Source organism: Lutra lutra, chromosome 14 (genome assembly GCF_902655055.1).
Source record: "Lutra lutra chromosome 14, mLutLut1.2, whole genome shotgun sequence".
NCBI classification, from domain to species: Eukaryota; Metazoa; Chordata; class Mammalia; order Carnivora; family Mustelidae; genus Lutra; species Lutra lutra.
In genome coordinates this window covers 74,179,752-74,203,680 of record NC_062291.1, presented here as the reverse complement: position 1 = coordinate 74,203,680, position 23,929 = coordinate 74,179,752, and the positions used below count along the sequence as shown (strand labels likewise).

Genomic DNA, 23,929 nt, shown 5'->3' with positions numbered 1-23,929 from the left:
TAAAATCCCTTCTTTCTTTTTGCTCTACTTTTTTTTCCCCCAAATCACAAAATAGAGCAAATTAGATGTAAGCTTAACACATTTCATGTAAGTGCCTTTTTTGCCTTCGTACTTTTCCATGCTGTTTTTAATATTTTCCTACTGGGGAAACAGTAGAATATAGGGATTAATGGCATAGGCTTTAGAGTCAGAAAAAAAAATGGGGTGAAATCCTGAGTTTATCAGTTACTACAAGTTTTTGAACTCAATTTTCCTTGTTTGCTAAGTACAAATGGTAGGATCCAACTTACAGGATTAGTACAATATTAAATGAGAAAACACGGAAAATATTATTACAGCAACGGACTCTAGTAAATACCCAATAAATTGTATGTTTGTGTGTGCGTGTGTGTGTGTGTGTGTAGTTGCGTGTGTATATCTTTGCTCATTTCAGATATTTGCACAGCCACTGAATATATTTTCTAAATTGAGAAAAATCAGTAAGAGAAATGATATTTGCATTAGGATGCTTCCCTTCCCCGGTAACTGTTCAACACAATATTTCCACATCAAAATAACTTAAGAATATTTTTAATAGAAAGAGCTTCTTAGCCTTTTCATGGTCTTGGGATGACTAATTTCTTTAAACATTTTCAAAACTTTAACAAAAAGTAGGTAAAATAGGGCTCCTGGGTGACTCGGTTAAGTGTTAAGTGTCTGACTCTTGATTTCAGCTCAGGTGATAATCTCAGGGTCATGAGATCGAGCCCCATGTCAGGCTCTGTGTGGGGGGCTAGAGTCTGCTTAAGATTCTCTCCGTCTCCCTTTGCCCCTCCCCAGCTCGCTCTCTCTCTCATCAAGAAATATGGGAAAAGATACGAACAATTTAGTAAATATGCATCATCTGTTTAAGTTTATTAGTCTTGCTTTCCATGTTGCATTAGAAGTCCTATACTCTCTGATTTACACATTAAATATGATTTAAAGATGGAAGACAGAATTAGAAAAAAAAATCCATGAGCTATAGCATTCTAATGAACAAAATAAAAATGAACATGCAGTTCAAGAATCAAAGGAGAAAATTCTAAGAGGATAGCATCAAGGCAATCATAAGATTTGCTCATTGTCAATGTCTTTAACGTGTGAACAAGTGGCCTGGTCGACATGACCTCAGAGATTTCAACAATAGGACAGCTCAGCATATGGGGCACAGAGACCAGGCTTTAAAACCAGCTCTATAACTTGCTTGCTCTAAAATCTTCAGCAAGTAAAAAATTTTTGGCAAGTAAAATAACCTTTTGAAGCATGGTTTCTTTAGCTATAAAACAGGTAATTTCACCCATGGGTTATAGTCAAAAAATTAAATGGTTTAAATATACATAAAGCACCTGGCACAGTGGCTATACATGGCAGGTGCTCAGTAAATCGTAGCTATACATAATGTTGTTATTTAATTATTGTAAGTTATGTTTTTTATTTATATGTTAAATATCACATATTAATGGCTAGATTTTTTTTTTTTTTTACCATTTTGGAGGTATGTTTGGGATGGTATGCCTTAATATAAACTATGTGGTATATATAAGGTTCACTTTGGAAATTTTGAGGAATAGCTTCAAAGACTGTGGCAGCCATTCCCTTGAGCAGCTGAAACTCAGATACAGAAAGCCCATGTGGTTGCTGATTGGGAGAGACCATGGACAGGGAAAACAGTGCTTTCAAAATTTGAGCCCCAAACTGAAAGTCACAAGGACAGATATTCCAAATTGCATGAGTGGTCTGTCATACAGCCCATAATCTATAGGTTAACTTTTGGAATAAGACCCAAATGCAGAAGAGTCCTGAAAAATATGTTTTACTAGCTTTTCACGTTTAAAATAATTTTAGACTTACAGAAAAGTTACAAAGGAGTACAGAGTTCTCATTTGCCCTTTACCTGGCTTCCCCTGATACTGTCTTATCAAATAATGATCAAAACCAGAAAACGAACACTGACATAGTACTATTGAGTCATCTGTAGGCCTTATTTGAATTTCACCAGTTTTGCCTCTTTTATTTCTGCTCCAGGATTTAATTCAGGATCTGACTGCATGCAGATGTCGTTAGCCTCTAATTAGTGTTAATTCCTCAGTCCTTCTTTGTCTTTCATGACCTTGACACTTTTGAAGACTTTTTGTCAGTTTGTTTTGTAGACTCTCCCTCAATTTAGATTTGTTCTGATCTTCACTCATAATTATATTAGTCTTATGCATTTAACGAGAACAGTAGTGATGTTTTGGTCTTTTAGGGCAACATATCAGGGGGTGTATGATTTCTCTATGTTTATTACTGATGATACTGATCATTTGGATAAGGTCATGTCTGCTACATTTTTCTACTATAAACTAATTATTTTCCCCTTTGTAATTAGAAATGTCTTGTGGGAAGATACTTTTGAGGCTTTGCGAATGTGCTGTTTTATATTATATTTTCTCCGATTAATTTTAGACTCCATCAATTGTTCTTGCCTGCAGTAATTACCACTGTGGTATTTGCCTAAGATGACTTTTCTGTCTTCCTTATTCTTTGTATATCCATTAACTAGAATTCTACTGTAAGGAAGAGCTGTTCTTTCTCTGCCACTTTTTTTTTTTTTTAATAGGAGATCATCCTTTGAGCATCTAATGTTTATTAACCTTTCTCTTTTTTTTTTTTTAATTTTTAAATTTTTTTCAGCATAACAATATTCATTATTTTTGCACCACACCCAGTGCTCCATGCAATCCGTGCCCTCTACCATACCCACCACCTGGTGCCCCCAACCTCCCACCCCCCACCCCTTCAAAATTCTCAGATCGTTTTCAGAGTCCATAGTCTCTCATGGTTCACCTCCCCTTCCAATTTCCCTCAACTCCCTTCTCCTCTCCATCTCCCCTTGTCCTCCATGCTATTTGTTATGCTCCACAAATAAGTGAAACCATATGATAATTGACTCTCTCTGCTGGACTTATTTCACTCAGCATCATCTCTTCCAGTCCCGTCCATGTTGCTACAAAACTTGGGTATTCATCCTTTCTTTTTTCTTTTTCTTTTTTTTTTTTACAGCTTTATAAACATATATTTTTATCCCCAGGGGTACAGGTCTGCGAATCGCCAGGTTTACACACTTCACAACACTCACCATAGCACATACCCTCCCCAATATCCATAACCCCACCCCCTCTCCCAACCCCTTCCCCCCATCAACCCTCAGTTTGTTTTGTGAGATTAAGAGTCACTTATGGTTTGTCTCCCTCCCAATCCCATCTTGTTTCATTTACTCTTCTCCTACCCCCTCTTATTCAATTTTTATATATATGTTAGCATGGAGTTGTGGGCATTTAATTTATTCTCTGGGTCATAACCCAATGGTACATGTATTTATTCTATTGTTCATTATTCCAGGTTTGGCAGATGGTTGTTCCTTCAAGGTGGACTCCTGTGTCTTTCCAACATGTCTTCATAACTTTTTGAACACTTAACTTTTGAACAGTGGAACCGTAAGGCGCCCCAAGCTCATCTTGCATTTTCCCTTCCTGGCCTTGGAGTCAACCATTTCTCTGGGAAGTTCTGGTTCCTTTTATTGCAGAATGTGGTTAGGAAACACAGAGATGCGAGCTCAGAGTGTTCATTGTTACTGAGGTTATCCTTGCTTCCAAGCCCTCTCAGAGGACACAGTGAAGAAACATACATATGAATGTTAATCTACATACACACAGCTGTGTACGTTTCTACGTACATCTTCATGTATGTGAATAAGCCCTTGCTGGTGCTTCTAATACCAATCCAGTACCACAGGACTCACTCTACTCTTCTCACTTTATTTTTCTCTGAGAGTGAGAAACCCAACTCTCATTATCCACAAGGCATTTAATCTCTTTGTTTAACAGTGGCATTGACATAGCATCAGCATTGCAAACCCATGCCCCACCACCATTTCCAAAGAAAGAGATGTACTAACTACAGTATAATGTCTGCATATAGTTCTATTTGCTTTTAACCTTATAGTATACAATCAAATATTATTTTGCCAAGTTACTTAGGCTGTTCTTTTCTTTCTATCCCCTCTGTGCAGGTATGTTACTCATTTGAAATGCATTTAGGTTCATTTTTTTACAGTTTGTCTTCTATTTTGGGTTCCCCATATCCTGATTTTCTTTGTTCATTTATTGGGATGTGAAACACTACAATGTTTCTAGCAGTATATAAAAAGGTACTCAAAGAAGTGTCACTCTCCCCTCATCCCTCATTCCTATACCCCCTCTTCTATTTCTCCATTTTCATATTCCATTTCCACTCCCTGTAGGTAACCAATCTCATTAGTTTTCCCTTTATGTTTCTTGTATTCTGAAAAATTGAGTAGGTATCTGTACATTTTTAAAAGTTTCCTTATTTCTTATATGAAAGATAGCATACTCTAGATATTCTTTTACACTTTATGTTTCTCACTTAATAACATATCCTGGAAATAATTTCATATCAGTTTATAGAGATCTTCCTCATCTTTTTTTTTTTTTTTTACAGATGCATTGTACTCTATTTGTGGATGTACTATAATTTATTTTACTACTTTCCCATGTATTCTCATGTAAGTTGTTCCCAATGTTATGTGATTAAAAACAATGCTGAAATGAATGTCCATGTATTGCCACATTACTAGAAGTATATTTTCAGGTATATTCCTATGAGGGGGATTGCTGGGTCAAAAGAGTGCAAGTGTAGTTTTGTTATGTATTTATTGCCAAATTCCCCTCCAATAGGGCTGTACCAGTTTGCATTTTCACTAGCAATGTGTTGTCTCACTTTTTAATTTTCACCAACATGATAGGTGAGAATACTTGTAATCCTAGAAATACTTGTAATGCAGAGGGAAAAGGAAGTGAGGTAAACCTCAGATGGACAGAAAAGAGGTGTATAGAGAGCTAACATGGGACTTTGGAGTGTCCTGACAAGACTCTAAGTCACCTAAGGAGACTAGGATACAGGGATGATTTTGAAGTGTTTGGGAAAGTGAAAAACATTAATGCAAAGACGAAAGTGACCCCTGGGGATCTAAAGGGAAATAGAACATAATCTGTAATGCAGTAAGCATAAGATAGGTTTAAAAAGATTGACTTGTTTTTACATGTAAGAGAAAAGGCTAGAAACAAATATCAAAATAGAGAGGCTCAAAGCATTTGAAAAATCTCAGTCTTAAAGAACAGCTGTGATCTAAAAACCCACAACAAAGGATATAGAAGCTACGTAGCCAAGCAAGAATCAGAGCAGAGTGTAAAAGGATGGTCAAGCAGCAGAAGCAGGGTCTGGTGACTCACTCCTAGGCCACCAAGAAAAGGGAGTAGGGACTCTGATCCTGCTTTAAGCACCCAGAACGAAGAGGAGCCTACGAAGCATTTATTTTTAAGAAAAGAAAAAAGGATGGTCTTAGAAAAGGTCAAACCGTGATCTTGTGTATGACCAAATCATCAAAGTAAGATTTTTATGTATGGAAAAAAATATCCAAAGACCCAAAGGAACTTGTTAAATGTAGGGGGTAAAAAACCACATATTGCAAAGTGACCAACATGACTTGAGACAAGGAGTCTTCTAGAATGGGGCTGAAACAACGGGCTAGTCAGCAATGAAGAAACAGGTGATTTAACCTTGGTAGAGTTTCGATCCTATTTCAGAAGCCAAATTTTAGGCCAGAGATTAGGGAAGGTTTTTTTTTTCCCCCCACTTTTTAAAACTGAGAAACATATAGAATTAACTTATATTATAATTATAATTTATATTATAACCAATCTATAACAAGTACATGGGAAAATGCAGTTGAAAATTCACAGTGAGCTTAAGAGCTGAACTCTGGGAAGTTAGCACCAGTAAGGACAGATGAGTAAGAGAAAGGAGTAAAATAATTAAGCACATGTGCTGACTTCCTATTGTGTTCTAGGTACCACTTAGCGCCCAGAGATATAATGATAAACAAAGGGAAAACTCCTGCCCTTAGCTTGTCTGAGTAACATAGAGACACTATAATAAAAATGTTATAGTAATAAACAAAAAATAAAGGAGTGGACTGAGGATGGAAACAGGTTTCACAGAAGAAGTGACCCTTGAAGTGACATTCCTTTGTTAGGAGCGGAGGTGTGGGGGTTGCTGTGTGTTGGAGGATAGTTCAGATAGATAGTCAGAAGGACTAGTACATGCTCAGGACAGGGGTGTGGTGTATCCATAACATCAAAGTGTATCTTAAAAATTACTTTAGCATCCAGCAATGTGAAGTATTTTTTGTCTCTCTAAAATTTCATATTTGCAGATAAGACAAATGGGGCATAGGGCATGAGAACAGAGCTTAGAATAATGGTATTAAACTTCAAAAAACCTTGAAACATCAGAGAAACTAACTGAAATGAACTGCTTCCTTTCCTTGTGTAAGAAAAACAGTAGGTATAAATGTAAAATGCAGAATGGCAGAAAGGGTCAGGAAAGGACAAAGGAGTCCTACTGAACTGTGGGGGGAAAGTAACCAGCAGGGCAGGGCAGCTGGTTTTAAAAGAGATGTTAGCACTAAGGCATGATGACACTAAAGCCAGAGAGAGCCCCCTGGGTTCTAGGATGGTGGACACTAAGGAAGTCTGTTCAGGTGAACTTTAGTTTCCTCCTCTTTCGAACAAAGAGACAGAACCATCTCCAGACTCTCCTTCTATTCCATGACTCTTGAGCAAATGAGCTTTGGGAAGATTGAGGGACATTCTGAGAGCCATGAGATGACCCAAGCTGGAAGACACAGGCTCTAGAAGGCACAGATAGAAGGACTGGGAGCAGTGTGTTGAACCTGACCTGGGAGGTGATTTCAAAACTGCCTTCTTCCACATGATGGATTATTATAAGGAACGTGATCGGCTGTTCTCTATTTCTGGAGGGATGAGAACAAAAACAAAACAAAACAAAAACAGAGAGAGAGAGAGAGAGAGAGAGAGAGAGAGAGAGAACACAAAAGAAAATGGGAAAATTGCAGTGAAGACTTTTAAATAACAGAATGAATTAGTCCCAGAAGTTATGGGCATGCCTTTTGGGAAAGTTTTTAGAAATAGTCTGTCTGTCCAAGATGATTCTGAACAGGGTCACCAGCTGTGGCTGCAAGCCATTGGATGAGCCAGGTGTCATTACAGTGCCCTTCCTATCTCTGTGTTTCTGCAATTTTATAATATTATGCATAAATAGAGTAATACCAAATTACCCCATTTATACATTTTATGTATCTATTAATATGGACAATAGTTGCCTTTCCATTTTACCAGTAAAGTTTTGAATACAAATGTGACTCAGCCTCTCACCATTACAGCTCTACATTCAGAGCTAATTGCCTCACAGAACACTTAAGGAGTCATTTTTCATTATGATGGTGAGCAAGGGGAAAGCAGATGGCACAGTCATGTTATTGATTTGATGATCTTTGCCTGGCTTGTTGAATAAATGGAACTGAATGTATGGTCACTGCATCCAGACTTTTAGGGCCTTCAAGGTTAGGTTCACATTATGTCAGACAGCAGGTTCATGGGGCAAGAATTCATTTATTCCTCCAAGCCTTCTAAATGATAATTCCAGGGACCGAGAAGAACTTCTCAAACTGCTTCTGTGGAGTCGTGTTCTTAAAGAAGAGGATGAACTCTTTCTTAAGTTTTGCCAATGCTTTTTCTGCATGCCTACTCTGAACTTGCTGCCCACCAGTTATGGATGTAGACCCAACTTACATGGGCTGCACTCATTGGCAAGTAATACTATGTATAAAAGAAGGCAACTTACTCACTTTGCAGAGGACCATTAACTCTTTCCCTAAAAGTCCTTAGAGAGAGATGATTCAGGCCTTAAGTGGTTAATGTTGTTATAATCAGTGTTTACCTGTTTAGAGTTAAAACACTACTACCATTGGTGTGAGCTTCTCCACTGGGCCTTTCATTAAGAATGAAGGGAAAGTCACACACAAAGATGCCTTTGGTAGGTCCTATGGCACCATTTTACAGTAAATGATAGGAGATTAAATCAGCTGTCAGTATAACATGTAATTTTTATCAAAACTTGAATATACTCCTTCCAGATGAATTTGCTAAGGGACCACTGGCCCTTTGGAGTGGCCACCAGAAAAATGTTTATGTGAAAAGAAGAAATTCCCAGGGCCCTCGACCCACATTTTCTTAGCATTTTATCAGTTTGCTGAAAAGGAGACATATTTTCTCAAGCCATTTAATTTTCCTTTTTGGACCTAGGGAATTCATTTCCATCTGCCATTCCTGGGCCCTTGTGAAAGGTGTGCAGTCCTGCCTTCTGGCAATGAGGGGATTATTACTGTGGTCTTTTCTTGTCAGGCTTTACAACATGGCATAATAAGCATGAGGTAGGGGTAAATTCCCTCCCTCCATGAGAGATCCAGAGACCTTGGTTCTAGTCCCCACGAGCTACGAGCTTGACAAATCTCTCCCCGTCTCTGGCTCTCCAGGTCCCTTTGTTTCTCTCTTCCTTTCTCCCTCCCTCCCTTTCTTTCTGCAAAATGCAGGATAGAAGAAAATGGTTTCTAAGTTCAGTTCTAAAGCTCCGAAACTTCTAAAATTGTCTAACACTCAGGATTACCCATCTATCCTTGTTTAAGGCAGGTGGCCTTCTGCTAAATTCCCCTAAAGTATGTAAAGCAGGACTATTTAATTCATGACCAATTAAAAGTGAAACATCTTACTAATTGGAAGCTTTGTACAGAGACCGTGGTATCAACCAGCATAGGAAATACATAGGAAATACTGGCTGATTTAGGCTTTAAATTTTGTTCATCCGCAAAATTCCTATTTTCTTGTTTTGTTGCTTTGAAGGCAGCTTACTTATACCCGACAAATTTTGATTATCCCCTTTGGCTTTGTAAGTTGATTTGTTGAGTTGCTTAGTTATTCCTATTCTTCTCTTTGACCACAGTAATTATTTCCCAGTCAATTCTAGAGATACCTGAACAGAGTGGCAGGTGGGGAGAAGAAAAAGAAAAGAAAAATGTGTTGGCCACGCTTTCAGCGCCGGGGGTCTCACTTTTCACGTCCATAAATTCTGACTTTTCATGTGAGTTTGTTTCTAATTGCTCTATCTTGAGAATATTTGAGTTAACTTCCAGGCTGTTTCACTTACTTCTACTGCATATTTAATTAGCCATGTTCACTATTCTTCATGTTTCTTGTCCTTATTTTCTTCTTTGTTCCTTTTGCACATTAATTAATTTCTCTCTATTACCAATGACACAAAGAAAAAAAATTAAAATCTCAAATGGGGAGACCATGGCCATGTCACTTCACAGAGACACTGGGCAGGGAAAGAAAGTCTCCACTATCCCTCAAAGCATATAGCTAATGGCCTTTGACCATAACCCACCCCACTTCCCATAAGGAAAAAGAAGATTTGGATAGAGCATTACGGTGTGAGATTTTCTGGTTTTAAATTCTGGCTCAGTAACTTATTTACTATGTGGTTATAGGAAAGTTGACTTAAGCTCTGTGAGTTTATTTTTCTCACCTATGAAAGAAAAGTTATATACTTCATAGGGTGATGATAATTCAAAGAATGGTAATGAACATAGAGCAGAATCACAACAACAAATGATATGTGTCAATAATAAGTACAATAGAAACTGATATTTTTTATTTGCTAGATGCATTTTGTGAGGTTATCTTTCCTGACTTTAACTAATATGTAGACATTTATTCCATAAGATTTAAAAAGTTATTTTTCTGGTCATAAAGGGTAGAACTTAGTTGTGCTCTCTCAAACTGAAATAACATGGTTTTATAAAAATTATTATCAAAAAAGAAATCAACGCTCAAATAATAAAAAATAGAATACATTTATGATAGGTTTAGTACATGCTACATTGGAAACATACAGTGCCTTATTTTTTGTGTCATAGTCCCCTAATATCCTGATTTTTCTTAAACCTTAAATCTGAACAACCAAGTTTTAATATTTTTCATCAAAGGTGCAATGTTGAGTTTGACTTGAGTGTCCAAGATCTGTAACTTGAAAGCTACGTGAATCATAAATACATAAAATCTAGTCTATCAAAGATTATTGGCCTGAAGTCAAATTATAACTAGTAAACTGTGCATTTGTATAGTATATAACTATAGATTTTCAACATATTTTTGGTGAAGAAGTTCTATAATTTAGGAATAATTAGTTTTATTCATCAATTAAATATTTATCAAGCAATTACTAAATACCAAAACTTGTTAGCAGCTGGGGAATCAAAGACAAAATAAGACACAGCCGCTGCCCTCAGAGAGCTCACCACCTGGGAAGAAAGTTAAGGAAAGAACACAGTGACTCTGATACATGTTAGGAGGCAGTAATGAATTGAACTGGTAGATCTACGGGACTTCAAGGAGAGCGAGGTCAGATGTATATGGAGGAGACCGAGGTCTTCATGGAAGAGGACCTGGCTTTTGAGCTGGGCTTTGGAAACAGGCAGCTAAGAGGGAGCACACACCTCAGGTATGAGGAACAACAGTGTGTATGCCAGAGAACACACATACACTCACAGAATCATAGGAAGAAACATACATGTGGAACTACAGGCCTGGCAGCAATCATAAAAATATACCATGTGGTCATCTTCTTTACTTTATAGACGAGAAAACTACAGGTCCAAGAGGTTAAAATAACTGCCCAAGGGCAGGCTCGCTCGTGGTGCTCTGTAGGTAGCGCTGGCAAGGATTCTGTGGGTGGATGCAAAACCTGAAAGAAGGCTGAAGAGAGGTTGAGGAGGACCTCACACCCCAGACTAGATGTCTGGACTCACAACAACAGGCGATAAAATGCCAGCAAAGGTTTATGAGGAAGAGAGTGATATGATTAGAATTGTGCTCTCTTGGCCGAAGTCCAGTGAGAACAGCCAGTGCCCAGATGAAAAGTGGAGACAGGAAGAATGGCAAAAACAAGATGTCTGCCTTATCTGCCACAGGGGCAAAAGCTAAAGATCTTCATGATGATTAGTACACACGATGGGAGAAAGTGAAGAAGGCAAGCAACTCTAGGATTTCAAACTTGAGCCACTCTGAAATGAACGTTACAAAAACAGTAGGGAAGTAGGCGGTGTAACGGGCAGAGAGTCAAAGAAGAGTGACGTTATGCCTAAAGGGCAGCAAATCCAGGTTGCGATGCTGGTGCTCAACAGGTGAGCAGTGCTGGCTGGAGATCCGGAGTCAGGAGTGAGCTCCCCTGGGAGCGGAGAGGGCATAGCCCTTGGGAGACAGCATGGAGAAGGATGAGAGGTTGGCTAAAGGACTTGAGGCACGTGAGGCAAACCAAGAACCGAAGGGAGGTGCTCCACATCCATCCTCTCTAAGTAGGTGCCTGAGGTAGATCAAGGCACACCAGAGGGGAGGGTTTCCAGAAGCTGGAGAGGTGAGGCAGGGACTATTCAACTGTCAAGCCAGACAAAGACTTGGTGGCAAGTGAGAACTGAAAAAAGGGGATTTGAGTGACTGTCATTTTGTTACTCCCTTAGAAGGATATTAAGCTTAGTGACCGTGTAACTCTCTCTAGCTATAGCACTCTCTCTCTCTCTCTATAGCACTGTTTACTCTGTGTCCATAGCACCTAGCACAATTTGTCTTACTGGTTTATTTGTGTGACTACTTACTTCACGTTTATCTCCACACATGCTGTACCCCTTAAAGGGGCAGGAACTCTGTTTTTGTTCACCACCATATATCCAGTGCCTGGCCTACAGCAGACACATTTAAATATTTCCCAAATGTATAAAGGTAGTACATGAAGATTCACAGGAACTATATAACTATACTTTAGATAGAAGACAAAATTACTTTCTACGGTTGATCTATGGGCCTTTTTAATAGCAGGTGTGTTTTTGACATAGAGTCATGTTTATTAACAATAATCCCAGGTGTTTGGTTCTTTGTTGCTGCCCGGGCTCTCTGCCTAATTTTATAGTTTATTTTGCCATGAAAAGCCTCTTTTTTCTTTCTTCTTTATGAAGATACATATGGTGTATGTAAATAATATTTGGATTTGAGGTTAAAAGGTAACTACCATGCCAGATTTTTCATAACGAAAACTTGATATGGTTCAGTAATTTTATTTCTTATTCCACCCACCTCTAACAGAGAGAGGGCTAAGATTAGATCAACAGGTGTGTTTCTACAAGTGTGAAGATACAGTGGCAAATTTATGGAAGGAAAATAGTCTTAAGGGATGAGAAAACTCCGAAGCTTCTGGAAATGTGAATTAGCTTAAAAAACAGGTTTCAGAGGAAGAGAGTCCCATGCTGAGAACCTGCAGACCCAATCTGTCCCTAGAACTGTAAAGACCTTCTATATTTCACAGGTGCTGTGGGATAACAATAGCTACTTTCCAGAATCATTAAGAGGGTTAGACCAATGACTGTATGGAAAGCACCTGAGACAATGCTCACAATTACTACTTCCCTTTCGCCCACCTCTTTTTCATTTAATTAAATCAAAGTCTCTTTTGTGTCATCGTTATCCATGACACTGTAAATAGACTATCATTTTAAACATTACACAATATTTTAGATTTTTAAAAATAATCTGGTCATCCTGCCAAAACTTCTAAGCCTAAGGAAAAAAATAAAATCAAAACCTTAGCTTTTCTACAGTGTTCTTTTTGGTAATGTTAGACTCAGTCAAATGTGAGGCAAGACCAGGACAAAATTCCATCTTTAGTTGAAGCACATAGCTTCTTTTTGGCTGTGGACATCTGGGTCCCTGGGATTTTTAATCCAGTGAGAAGACTTAATTTGCTACTTATTAGTGAGAATCCATAAACTATGAAATCCATAATCTTCCATCACAAAGTGACAGCAATCATTATCATTTTCAATTTATGCTTTTGAAGAGCTCTATTTACTTTGTCCACATTTCATCTTAATGTGACTCTAAAACGCTTGGGGACCTTGCCATCCAAGATGACTGGAGACATGCTTCGTTGTTTAGTGTCATGCAGCAATTACTTGATGGGCCCTGTTTTCATGGGGATGTCAGTCTTTCAACCATCTTGAGGTCAGTAGAGAAGGTGGTGTATAGTACACAAATGTCAATAGCAGAAATCCCATATTAACCCAAAGAGTCTGGCATGGCTGGCCGCAGTTTCTCACAAAGAATAATGAAGCAGCAGGTTTACGGGGTTGGGGAGCTGGGAACGTAATTAGTCCAGCTCCAGGAATGCCAAAAAGCCTATTTAATATCTTTTGCTTTTACTCTTCTAAGCCACCTAGAGGGAGAATTGCTCACAAACACCTAATTTCATTACATTAAAAAAGAAAAAAGAAAAAAAAAGATTAGTGCACGGGGTAATCTGATGGATGAATCTGCAGCTTTTCTTTCGACCTCTGTTTAGAGGAAAGCCATGGAAAGGACTTCAGACGATTTTAGACCCTTATGACTTGCTAGGCATTCCTAAAATACTTTCTGGTGGAAAGAGAATGAACTAGAAAGACCATGTCGTATTTTAAATTAAAAAAAAAAAATTACTAGGGGTGCCTGGATAGCTCAGTGGGCTAAAGCCTCAGCCTTCGGCTCGGGTCATGGTCTCAGGGTCCGGGATCGAGCCCCGCATGGGGCTTTCTGCTCAGCGGGGAGCCTGCTTCTCTCTCTCTCGGTCTGCCTCTCTGCCTACTTGTGATCTCTCTCTCCGTCAAATAAATAAATAAAAATCTTTTAAAAAAAAATTACTAGCTGTTGCTCAAAAGAGATGGCAAACAACCTAGCATGCATGCATCTCCGAATCATGTATTTGTCGGTGCTGACACTCAGTTTCAGAGAGAAGACCGCCATGCTCCTCAGATGTTCCCGCCTTCTCTTTATCCCCAAACTGACCCTTGTCTACAGGGCTTTCATGCATGCTAATGAAGAAAACCTTATGAAAAGCATCACTCAGCTTCTGGAAAGCAACATTTCAAAAAAGGGCCTCGTAAAAAATGTTGAGACTGGGCTAAGGACTGCAAGAGAACTTTTAATCTAATAAATAAGACGTACTAGCCATTGAATAGATATGCTAATATCTGGAGACATAAAGTCACTCAAGAGCCAGGAGAAGGCTCCTAGCACCGTGTTCATCACATTGTGGGGGTGGCGTCAGGAGTCGATCCATGAAGCTCCTTCTCCACCACCATCATCATGAAAAGTGTTTTTGAACTGCTTTCTGTGTGTAGGGCACTGGGATAAGCACAGGCACATAGACGAACTTCTTGCAAAGATATGAGGTAAACCAAACTCTAGAAATGAGATAACCAATGTCAACACTTCCTTTCCAAGAGCCAATATGGTTCTCAAATGATCCCTGGAATGCATTTCTTCTCAAGTAGTAGATGGTACTATGTTAAGTTTTAATTGGCTGTGTACACAAGTATCTTGATGAAGAGTAAAAAAATAAGTCATATAATTTGTATGTTGGTGTCAGTATTTGCCTTATTTAGGGAAAACTGAGACGTGAACATTAGAATATTTCTCTCTATAAACACTGCCTGTTTTTGTTTGTTTGTGGTGGCAGTGAAGTCAGAAGTTGTTTTTTTTTTTTAATTTTATTGTTTCCTAACATCTTACTATAAAAATTTCAAACATGTAGCAAAGTAGAAAGAATTTTAACGACAGTATTCCCACCACCTGCATTCTACCATTAACAATTACTTGACCTGCTTTATAATATAGCTTCCATCCACCCATCCTACCTACAATCCATACATCAATACCATGTTTTTGATGCATTTCAAAGTAGACTGCAGACAGCACATAATACTGTTTTGAAGTAGACTCAAAGAGTATTCCTAATCCTATAAAAACACCTAGAAAACATTTATGAGGTTTTTTTTTTTAAACAAAGAACAAGCTCATCCTGAATTATGCACACAGATTTTCGATATAGCTCAATCGACAGGCTCTGAGAAAGTATGGTAAGTTAATTCAAAGTTTTGTCTACCTTTATCAACGCTATAGACATTTTCAGTACTCCCTCAAATGCTGGGCTTTGTGAAGACACGGGCTATGGAGTATAGAGAAATAACCTCTCTGCTACGTAGCATCAGGGAAAACTACCTGGCATGTTGGCTATCAGTATTTTTTTTTTTTTTACACTCCAGTAGTTTCCTAATTATTCCTTGGGTGTAGAAATAGATTTCTATGCCTCAATTCCCTCATTTACAAGGTGAGTTTTATACTACTGATGGCACAGGCTTGTCATGAGGATCAAATGCAAAAAATAAGAGAACACTTTGTATAGATTAAAGCACTATGCGCATCTAAGGTAGCATTATTGTTAGTAATCATAATGCATCTGCAATACAACACAGCTAAGGTAATGGGCCACACTGCTACTGAGTTCTTTCAAATCAGTCAAAAAGATTTCAAAGGTTAAAGGGACAGAGTATTGGCAGTTGCCTTCACTCTGCCCATCAGTACATCATCTTGTCAAGGATCCAGAAGAACCTCAGTGTATATCACACAGACCTGTTTTCATTAGTGAAGGGTTTGTTTTGGAAGTCATCCCAGCCCTAAAACAATACTTCCATTAGTTGGGCACAGTACCTATAATTATCCATCTTATCTGACCCGTGCCAAGCTATTTTACTTACTGCATCCCATTTACGTTTACCTTGGTAGATCGGAAAGAAGAGCGAGGCATTCACTCAATATATGAGAACGTACAGAGAATGTTCATTTCTTTGAACAAACACCTACAAATAAACTTTGTGTAGAAATTCCTGCAACAGGATATTATCAGGTACCGTAAGTGGCAAATCATTTTTAAATGATGGAAACCCTCTGTCTCCATACAGGAAAAATTCTGTTATAGGAGTATCTTAAGTTTACAGGGAATAAAGTAATACAGCTTCCATTTCTGTGTCAGGTTGGATACAAATCAAGAAAGTGAGATGCAAGGTCAAGGCTAGCTAGGGAACCAAGAAAAGATAAAATAATCAGGGAAGTGAGTTCAGCATCAATTATTGTTATTGAGAACTTGCCAGATCTCTGGCACTTTTTGCCAGAGAAAGATTGGAAATTACCCTTACCCTCAAAAAGCATCCATTTCATAAGAGTTGGAAAGAGAAAATAATCAGAGACAGAAAAATTACACATTGTAAGAAAATGGAATAGAATATGTAAAAACAGAGACATAAGCACAGTTTGTGATCTAATTACAAGTTATACTCAACATTGTGTGTGTGTGTGTGTGTGTGTGTGTGTACAATGTGGACAACATCACAGCAATGAGAAGACCTCCAACAGGGCACATCCAGTTACCCCCAAATTCAAAAATATGATTTTCAGGTAGGAAAAGAATCAGAGGCGAAGACTGGTTGTGCCATCTAAGGGGGAGGATTCCCTGACCCATGAGCTCCAGCTGTCTGGTGCTGAGAACAAGAACATATATTAAGTACACTGAGATGGTGGCATCAAGCCATCATCCTCCGACACCACTACACATTCCACACATGCAAGTAAACTCCTTAATTTGGTTCCATATTTACGAAGCAAACTTCTAATCACATTTATAATTTGGCATCCTATATGACACACATACTGGGAAAAAATAAGTGGCCCAAAGGGGTCAAAAATTTGCTTGCCATGTCAGTGAGATTTCTCACTGTAGTTACAACAACACATTGGGGTGTGTGTGTGTGTGTGTGTGTGTGTGTGAACATACATACTCACATACATTATACACAAACATACACACATATTTAACATGTACTTCTAAGAGAAACATTGGCAAATCTGAATTTATAGCAATGCGGATTTCTAGATATTTTGGTAAAAGTTTGCATTCTAAGAAATTCTAAGACACTTTGCATTAGAACCATGTAAGCATCCTCACTGTGCTGCATGATAGTATTGTTTATTTCTTCCATTTAGTCTATGTGTTTTTGTTTTACTGCTGATGGCTCCACGTTCGTCTTACCTGACTGTCCAGGAGGAGGGGCACCTGATGATCCTCGAGGGAGACAAAGAAACACAGTCAGAACAGCAGCTCTGTTCCCAGCACATGGTTCAATGGCTATGGGCTTGGGTGCTCCCTGAAAAAGAAAACCCAATCTTAAATTTGCATAATTGACAGGACACTGTGATTCTACTTTTCTCCTACCCTTGCTGAAGTCAGTTAAACTATACACTCCTAGTGGATGGGGACAGAAAATGTCTCATTTTCTAATAGTTCAATTGACTATTTTCTCATTGTAATACAGTGTTTTTGTAGTGGTGGTCATTAACATTTAGAAGACATTTTGGGAGGGGGGAGTTAAATATTGGTACATATTTTTTTTTTAAAGTACTCTTTTTTCTATCTTTAGTTTGTTTCTTTCTTTGATAGACTTTATTTTTTAGATTCTTTTAGACTTTATTTTTTTTTAACAATTGTCAGGATTATTTTTATCAAATTTTTAAATTCACATATAATGTATTACTGGTTTCAGAGGTACAGGTCTGTGATTCATCAGTCTTATACTGCAAGCATGTGATGTAGAATTTATTGTTTAGAGCAGTTCTAGGTTCATAGCAAAAGTGAGAGGACGGGACAATATTTCCCCTACACACTTTGCCTTAACATATGCGTAGCTTCCCACATCATCAACTGCCCCCACCTGGAGTTATATTTGTTACAACTGATGAAACTTCATTGACACATCACGGTCATCAGAGGCCCATAGTTTACATTAGGGTTCACTCTTGTGTTATAGTTTATGGGTTTGGACAAATGTAAATGACATGAATCCACCACTATAGTATCATACAGAGTATATTTACTGCCCCAAATTCCCGTGCACCACCTATTTTATCCCTTCTTCACTACCCCAAACCCTGGCACCACTGATCTTAGTGGCTCCATAGTTCTGCCTTTTCCAGAATGTCATATAGTTGAAATCATAGAATTTAACCTTTTCAGGTTGACTTCTTTCACTAGTAATAAATAGGCACCTAAGGTTCCTCCATGGCTTCTCTTGTCTTGATAGCTCATTCTTTTTTAGTGCTGAGAAACACTACATTGTCTGGAGGTACCACAGTTCATTTATCCATTCACCTTCTGAAGGACACTTGGATGCTTATAAATTTCCACTATTAAAAATAAAGCTACTACTATATGGAGTACATGGGTGGCTCAGTCAGGGAAGTGTCCAACTCTTGACTTTGGCTCAGGTCATGATCTCAGGGTCATAAGACAGCCCCCATGTTGTGTCCCACGCTGGGCAGGGAGCCTGCTTAAGATTCTCTCTCCCTCTGTCCCTACCCACCCATTTGCATGTGTTCTCTCTAAAAATATAAAGAAATAAAATAAATAAAGCTACTGTAAACATCCATGTGTTGGCTCTTGTGTGAATGTAAGTTTTCAGCTCCACTGGGAAAATATCAAGGAGTGTGACTGCTGGATCTTATAGTACAAGCATGTTTAGTTCTTTAAGAAATCATCAATTATCTTCCAAAGTGGCTGTATCATTTTGCATTACCACCATCAATGAATAAGATCTCCTCTTGCTCTGCCTCTTCAACAGCATTTAATGGTGTCAGTGTTCCAGATTTGGGCCATTCTAAAAGGTGTGCAGTGACATCTTGCTGCTGTTTTAATTTGAACTTCTCTGAGGATATATGATATGAAGGATCTTTTCATATGCTTATTTGCTATTCTGTATGTTTCCTTTGGTGAGGTATCTGTTAAGGTCTTTGGACAACTTTTAATTGGCTTGTTTCTTATTGTTGAGATTTAAGAGTTCTTTGTATATTTTGGAAAGCAATTTTTTTTTAATCAGATGCCTCTTTTGCAAATATTTTCTCCCAGTTTGTGTTTTGTCTTTCCATTCTCTTGATATTGTCTTCTAAAGAGCAAAAGTTTTTGATTTTGATGAATTCCAGCTTCGTAATTATTTCTTTCATAGATCGTGTTTTTGGTGTTGTCTCTAAAAAGTCATTGCCATATGCCAGGTCATCAGGTGTTCTTCTAGGTTATCCAGGACTTTTATAGTTTTGCAGTTTACATTTAGGTCTATCATCCATTTCGAGTTAATTTTTGTGGAAGGTATAAGGTAGCTATCTAGATTCATTTTTTTGCACTGGATGTCCAGTTGTTCCAGAACCATTTCTCAAAAAGACTACCTTTGCTTCATTGCATTGCATTTGATCCTGTGACAAAGATCAATAGACTATATTTATGTAGGTCTAATTTTGCACTCTATTCTGTTTCATTGATCTAATTGTCTATTCTTTTACCAATACTACACTATCTTGATTATTGTAGATTCATAGTAAGTCTTGAAGTTGGGTAGTGTCAGGCCCCCCGACTTCAATACTGTGTTGGCTATTCTGGAGCTTTTGCCTCTCCATATAAAATTTAGAGTTAATTTGTAGATATTCACAAAATAACCTGGTATTTTGATTGGGATTGTTTTGAATCTATACATCAGGTTGGGAAGAACTGATATCTTGACAGTATTGATCATCCATATTCATGAACACAGAATAACTTAACCTTTATTAGTTCTTTTTTATTTTATTCATCAAACTTTTATAGTTTTCCTCATACAGATCTTGTACGTATTTTGTTAGATTTATATCTAAGTATTTCATTTTGAGGGATAGTAGTATAAATGCTATTATATCTTTAATTTTAAATCCTACTTGTTCATTGCTGGTTCACAGGAAAGAAACTGACTTGTATTTTACCTTGTATCTTGCAACCTTGCTGTAATTGCTTATCATTCCGTGAGTACGTTTGTTGATTCTTCAGACTTTTCTACATAGAAAATCATGTCATGTGTGAATAAAGAGAGTTTCATTTTTTGCATACCCATCTGTATACCTTTCGTTTCTTTTTCTTGTCATAATGCATTAGCTGCAGTTTCCAGTACAGTGTTGAAAAGGAGTGGTGAGAAGGGGACAACCTTCCTTGTACTTGATCTTGGTGGGAATGCTTCAACTTTCTCATCATTAAGTATGATGTTAGTTGTAGGATTTGTGCAGATATTCTTCAACATGTTAAGGAAGTTCCCCTCTATTCTTAGTTTAGTGAGAGTCTGTATACAGTTTTTATAGGAAAAGTAGGCTAAATACTTGATTATTCCCTTTCATTTATCAATTTTCAAAATAATTATTTGCTAGCATTCTCCAAACATGACAATTTATATTATCATTATAAAATTATAACTTTTAATATTTCTGATGTGTTTCAATTGCTAGCTTCTATAATTTTTATTAGTTTTATCAATTGTTCAAATTGTTCTATTGAATATTCAAAATCTTTGAACAATGAGAATGTTTTCAAATTGACTCCTGAGTTCTGACATGACCACAAAAGCCTTTGATAGCTTCCTTGTCTTCTGCCTGTCCCAGACCTATAATCAAGACAGTTCTTTAAGGAAACTTGCTGGAAAGTGGTATTAACTCCAGACATAAGAGGTATTTATTACTACTGGACTGGCCATTCTTCTAGCACATTTTAAGCAACAGAGCTCAGTGTCATAAATTAGATTTCCAAAGAAGCAGATTCCCTGGGAGAAAGAGTTACCAAGCAGAGGTTCTTATGGTTGAAAAAAAATGTAGAAGAAAAAAGAAGTGAAGCCTTGTTAGATAGAGGGAAAGGGCTGAATTGAGATGCAGGGCCAAGAGAAGACCTAGAGCCAGAATGATCTTTCAACAATCAAGCTGGGCCAAGAGGGCCAAGCCTTTATGCTCCTTCAAAGATCAGTTTTTACATATCATTGCCCTTGGGAAGGGTAATGACCTTGGAAAAGGTGGCTCTCTGCTGTTATAGTAATACCTGAAGAGGTTGACAGCTTAAGACAGTGAACAGCATTCCCAGAAAATGGATATCATGTCTTCAATGAAGGTGGAATTGTGTAAAATATCAATGTACCCTCCAAACTCAGAATTGTTTTAAAAAGGAAAAATATATCATGAATTCACAATGATATTGCCAATTCAAATTTAATTTGCTTTAACTTCTTTGCATTTTGGTATCTCTTTTCTCTTAGATGGAAAATGTGATACCTAGTAATACTGATAATTACTTTTATTATAGCACAAAATACAATTTAAATATTTTTTATATTATATGTGACAATAAAACTAATTAAAATTGACTTCTTTGTAGTTTTGGGGTTTTTTTGTCTTAAGAATCCTGCAAAGAATATATTGCATGTTTAAATACTGCATGTTTAAAATCACTTGGAAAAAGAAATAAAATAAAATCACTTGAAATAGGTCTTCTCTGTGTGGTTTCACCACTGAGTCCATCCCAATTTAGGTAAGTTTGTGAATTCAGAGGCTGCCTGTTTTGAGGGATTGCTCCCCTTTCCATTTTTATTTAATATTGCTTTATATTTTAAGATGCTGATATGGCTCCAGGGTCAGATCTAAAAAATAAAGTACATTTAGAGAAGTTTACCATCCACCCTTGTTCCCTTCATGCTGTTCCCTTTTTAGCAAGTAAGTTTTTATGTGGATAGAAGTTCTCAGATCCTTGGAGTAAATATCAAGGACTATGAATGCCGGATTGTATGGTGCCATGTTTCATTTTAATACCAAATCCTGGTGCAAAAGGGATGTGCGGCAGGCCTACATTTGAATAAATGAATGCATGTCACTATATTTGATGGGTAGTCTGTGAGCCAAAAAGGTATGCAACTACACAATATGTACTACACAATACAGTTTACCTAATTAAATGATCACAACACAAAATATTTTGTTAGCATATCTTTAATATCACTTCAGTGAAATACGTATGTCTAAATAACATGACCCTAGGAATAGAGTCAGTGAAAATATAATAATGATTATAGTAGTAATAGCTAGTTTTGTATTAAGTACTTACTATGAATTAGATACAATTCTTTACATATATTAACTCTTTTAAATCTTATAGTAAGAACACTGAAGCAAAGTTAAAATTACCTATTTAAATGCATATAATTAGGAAGGAGAAGGGCTGAGATTTACACTCAGGCAGGCTGCCTCCTGAGTCCATCCTCTTAACCACACAATGTAGTTTATCATATGTGTGCATGTGCAAACAGACGTGCACCCACACACGTGGCATAAATACATGTGCAAGCACATAGGTGTGTGAACACACACATTCCATGCACACATGTGGATACAAACATGCACAAGGAATTAAGGTGTAAATACCAATGTCACCTCTGAAACAGCAAGGATATCATTTTAGCATAGGAAAGGTGATTTTGGCTACTTCCCTGAAAAAACTGCAGGTGGGACATGACTGACGTGTCAATGCAAGATCTATGCATGAAAACAAAATAGAAGGAAAAATGCCACTGGTTTAATTATTAGAACAAATGATTTGTTTGGGTTTTTTTGTTGATCATATTTGAACTTCTCGAAGAAATACAGACATATGTAGTCATTCACCAAGAATATTTTAGAATACTGCCATTTCCAGAAAGTTTAATGAGGCATTAAAGATAAAATATGTCCCCTTTCATGTAAAACTTAGACTGAAATTTCTGGTGACAACAGTTTTATGTGGTTATAAAGGATTTCTCCTTTATAGCAACATAAATCTCGTGTTTTAAAATTATCCTCATACAGATACATTTTGGGAGTTTTCAATATAAAGGTGAAAGTGGCCATGATGGCAGAAGTAAAGGGCATAAAAATCTTCCAGGAATATGCTGTAAGCCATGTTGCAATACTTTGTATCAAGTTACATGATCTATGGTTTTACACTTTAAAGCTTACATTTAATTTAACAGACTTATTTTTGAAAATGTTAAGTCAAAATCAGCATAAGTACATAGATAGTCTCCAATGATGTAAATATTTAGAGAATAGGCTTGTCATATTCCAAGGCTAACAGAAAAATACTATAAATGTTTTGAACCATATTTCTAGGCTTCTGAAATTTATTCTAATTTAATAAATGCAAAGTATATGTAAAGGTCAATTGGTTAAAATATACTAAGAGAAAATAAAATAAATTCAGGTTTAAATAATGGTGATATATCAGATATATTAAAATCCTCTTTAATATACCTAAGAAATACTTATCTTCTCTACCATCAGGCAAGGTTCTCTTTGTTGTTTTGTTTTCAAGCTCTCCATGCAATAATTGGAACTATTCAAAATATACAAATTTATGTTAAGATATTTGATTACAAAAATGAGAAGAAAATAAGTTTATGATTACAATAAAATAAAACAAAACAACAACAAAAACCACTTGAGAAACAGTGGTTCCTGGCTTAGGGGATTTAGAAAACAGGAAAGAATTTGGGAGCACATCAGTTGACTGTGTTGTCAGGCTACCTTTCTGCTGTTTTTAACACTGGAAGAAAAGGTTTTAAACATCAAATGCTAATGCCAAAAGCACTAACTGAGGGAAAAATTAGTAAAAAATAACTGTAAATTTCAGGCGGAAAACGACTTAATTATTTAATGTCAGAGAATCAGCAACAGATGAAGAGTGTAGTAAAATATCTTGACCACAGATAAGAAATTATGCTCGTATAAAAGCCACTTCTGAGAAAGCATTCTTACAATAATTCCCTACTCTTAATTCTGCTGCTATTGTACTGAAAACATTCAGAAATTTTTTATATTGTTATCCATGTGAAAAGAGCTTAAAATTCTATTTTAAAGTCAAATTGGCTTACAAGTTTTTCTATTTTGGCTATAAAATTTTCATAAAAGGATATTAGCAAAAGTATGAATTATTCAGTATGTTAAGAATATTAGTGACAAGCACAGCCCTTTGACTTTTCTGGCAAGAATTCACATAACTTAAAAAATTATTTCCAAAGAATTTGTGGCAAATCTCACTTTCAATAAAGAATTTTAAATAAAAAGAAAAAAAAGCCCCATTTTATAGCACTTGATTTTTGTAGCAGAAAATAGCAAAACCCCATGAATGATATTTCTGATACCTTGAGGTTTGCCAG

The 23,929-nt window shown here is 37.1% G+C and overlaps 1 protein-coding gene across 2 annotated transcripts in view; it reads right to left on the bottom strand.

Moving 5' to 3' along the window:
* ATRNL1 (attractin like 1) overlaps positions 1-23,929 on the bottom strand; it is an 817,982-nt gene that overhangs the window by 93,243 nt on the left and 700,810 nt on the right. Inside the window, exons 28-29 of one of the 2 annotated variants that reach the window (XM_047702610.1) lie at positions 16,945-17,059; positions 11,394-11,469 (exon numbers count right to left, since the gene is read on the bottom strand). In XM_047702610.1, the coding sequence (XP_047558566.1) occupies positions 11,429-11,469; positions 16,945-17,059 (156 nt within the window). In that variant the 3' untranslated portion in view covers positions 11,394-11,428. Of the gene's footprint in view, positions 1-11,393; positions 11,470-16,944; positions 17,060-23,929 lie in introns of those variants that run through there. The other variant, XM_047702609.1, reaches the window with a different exon arrangement.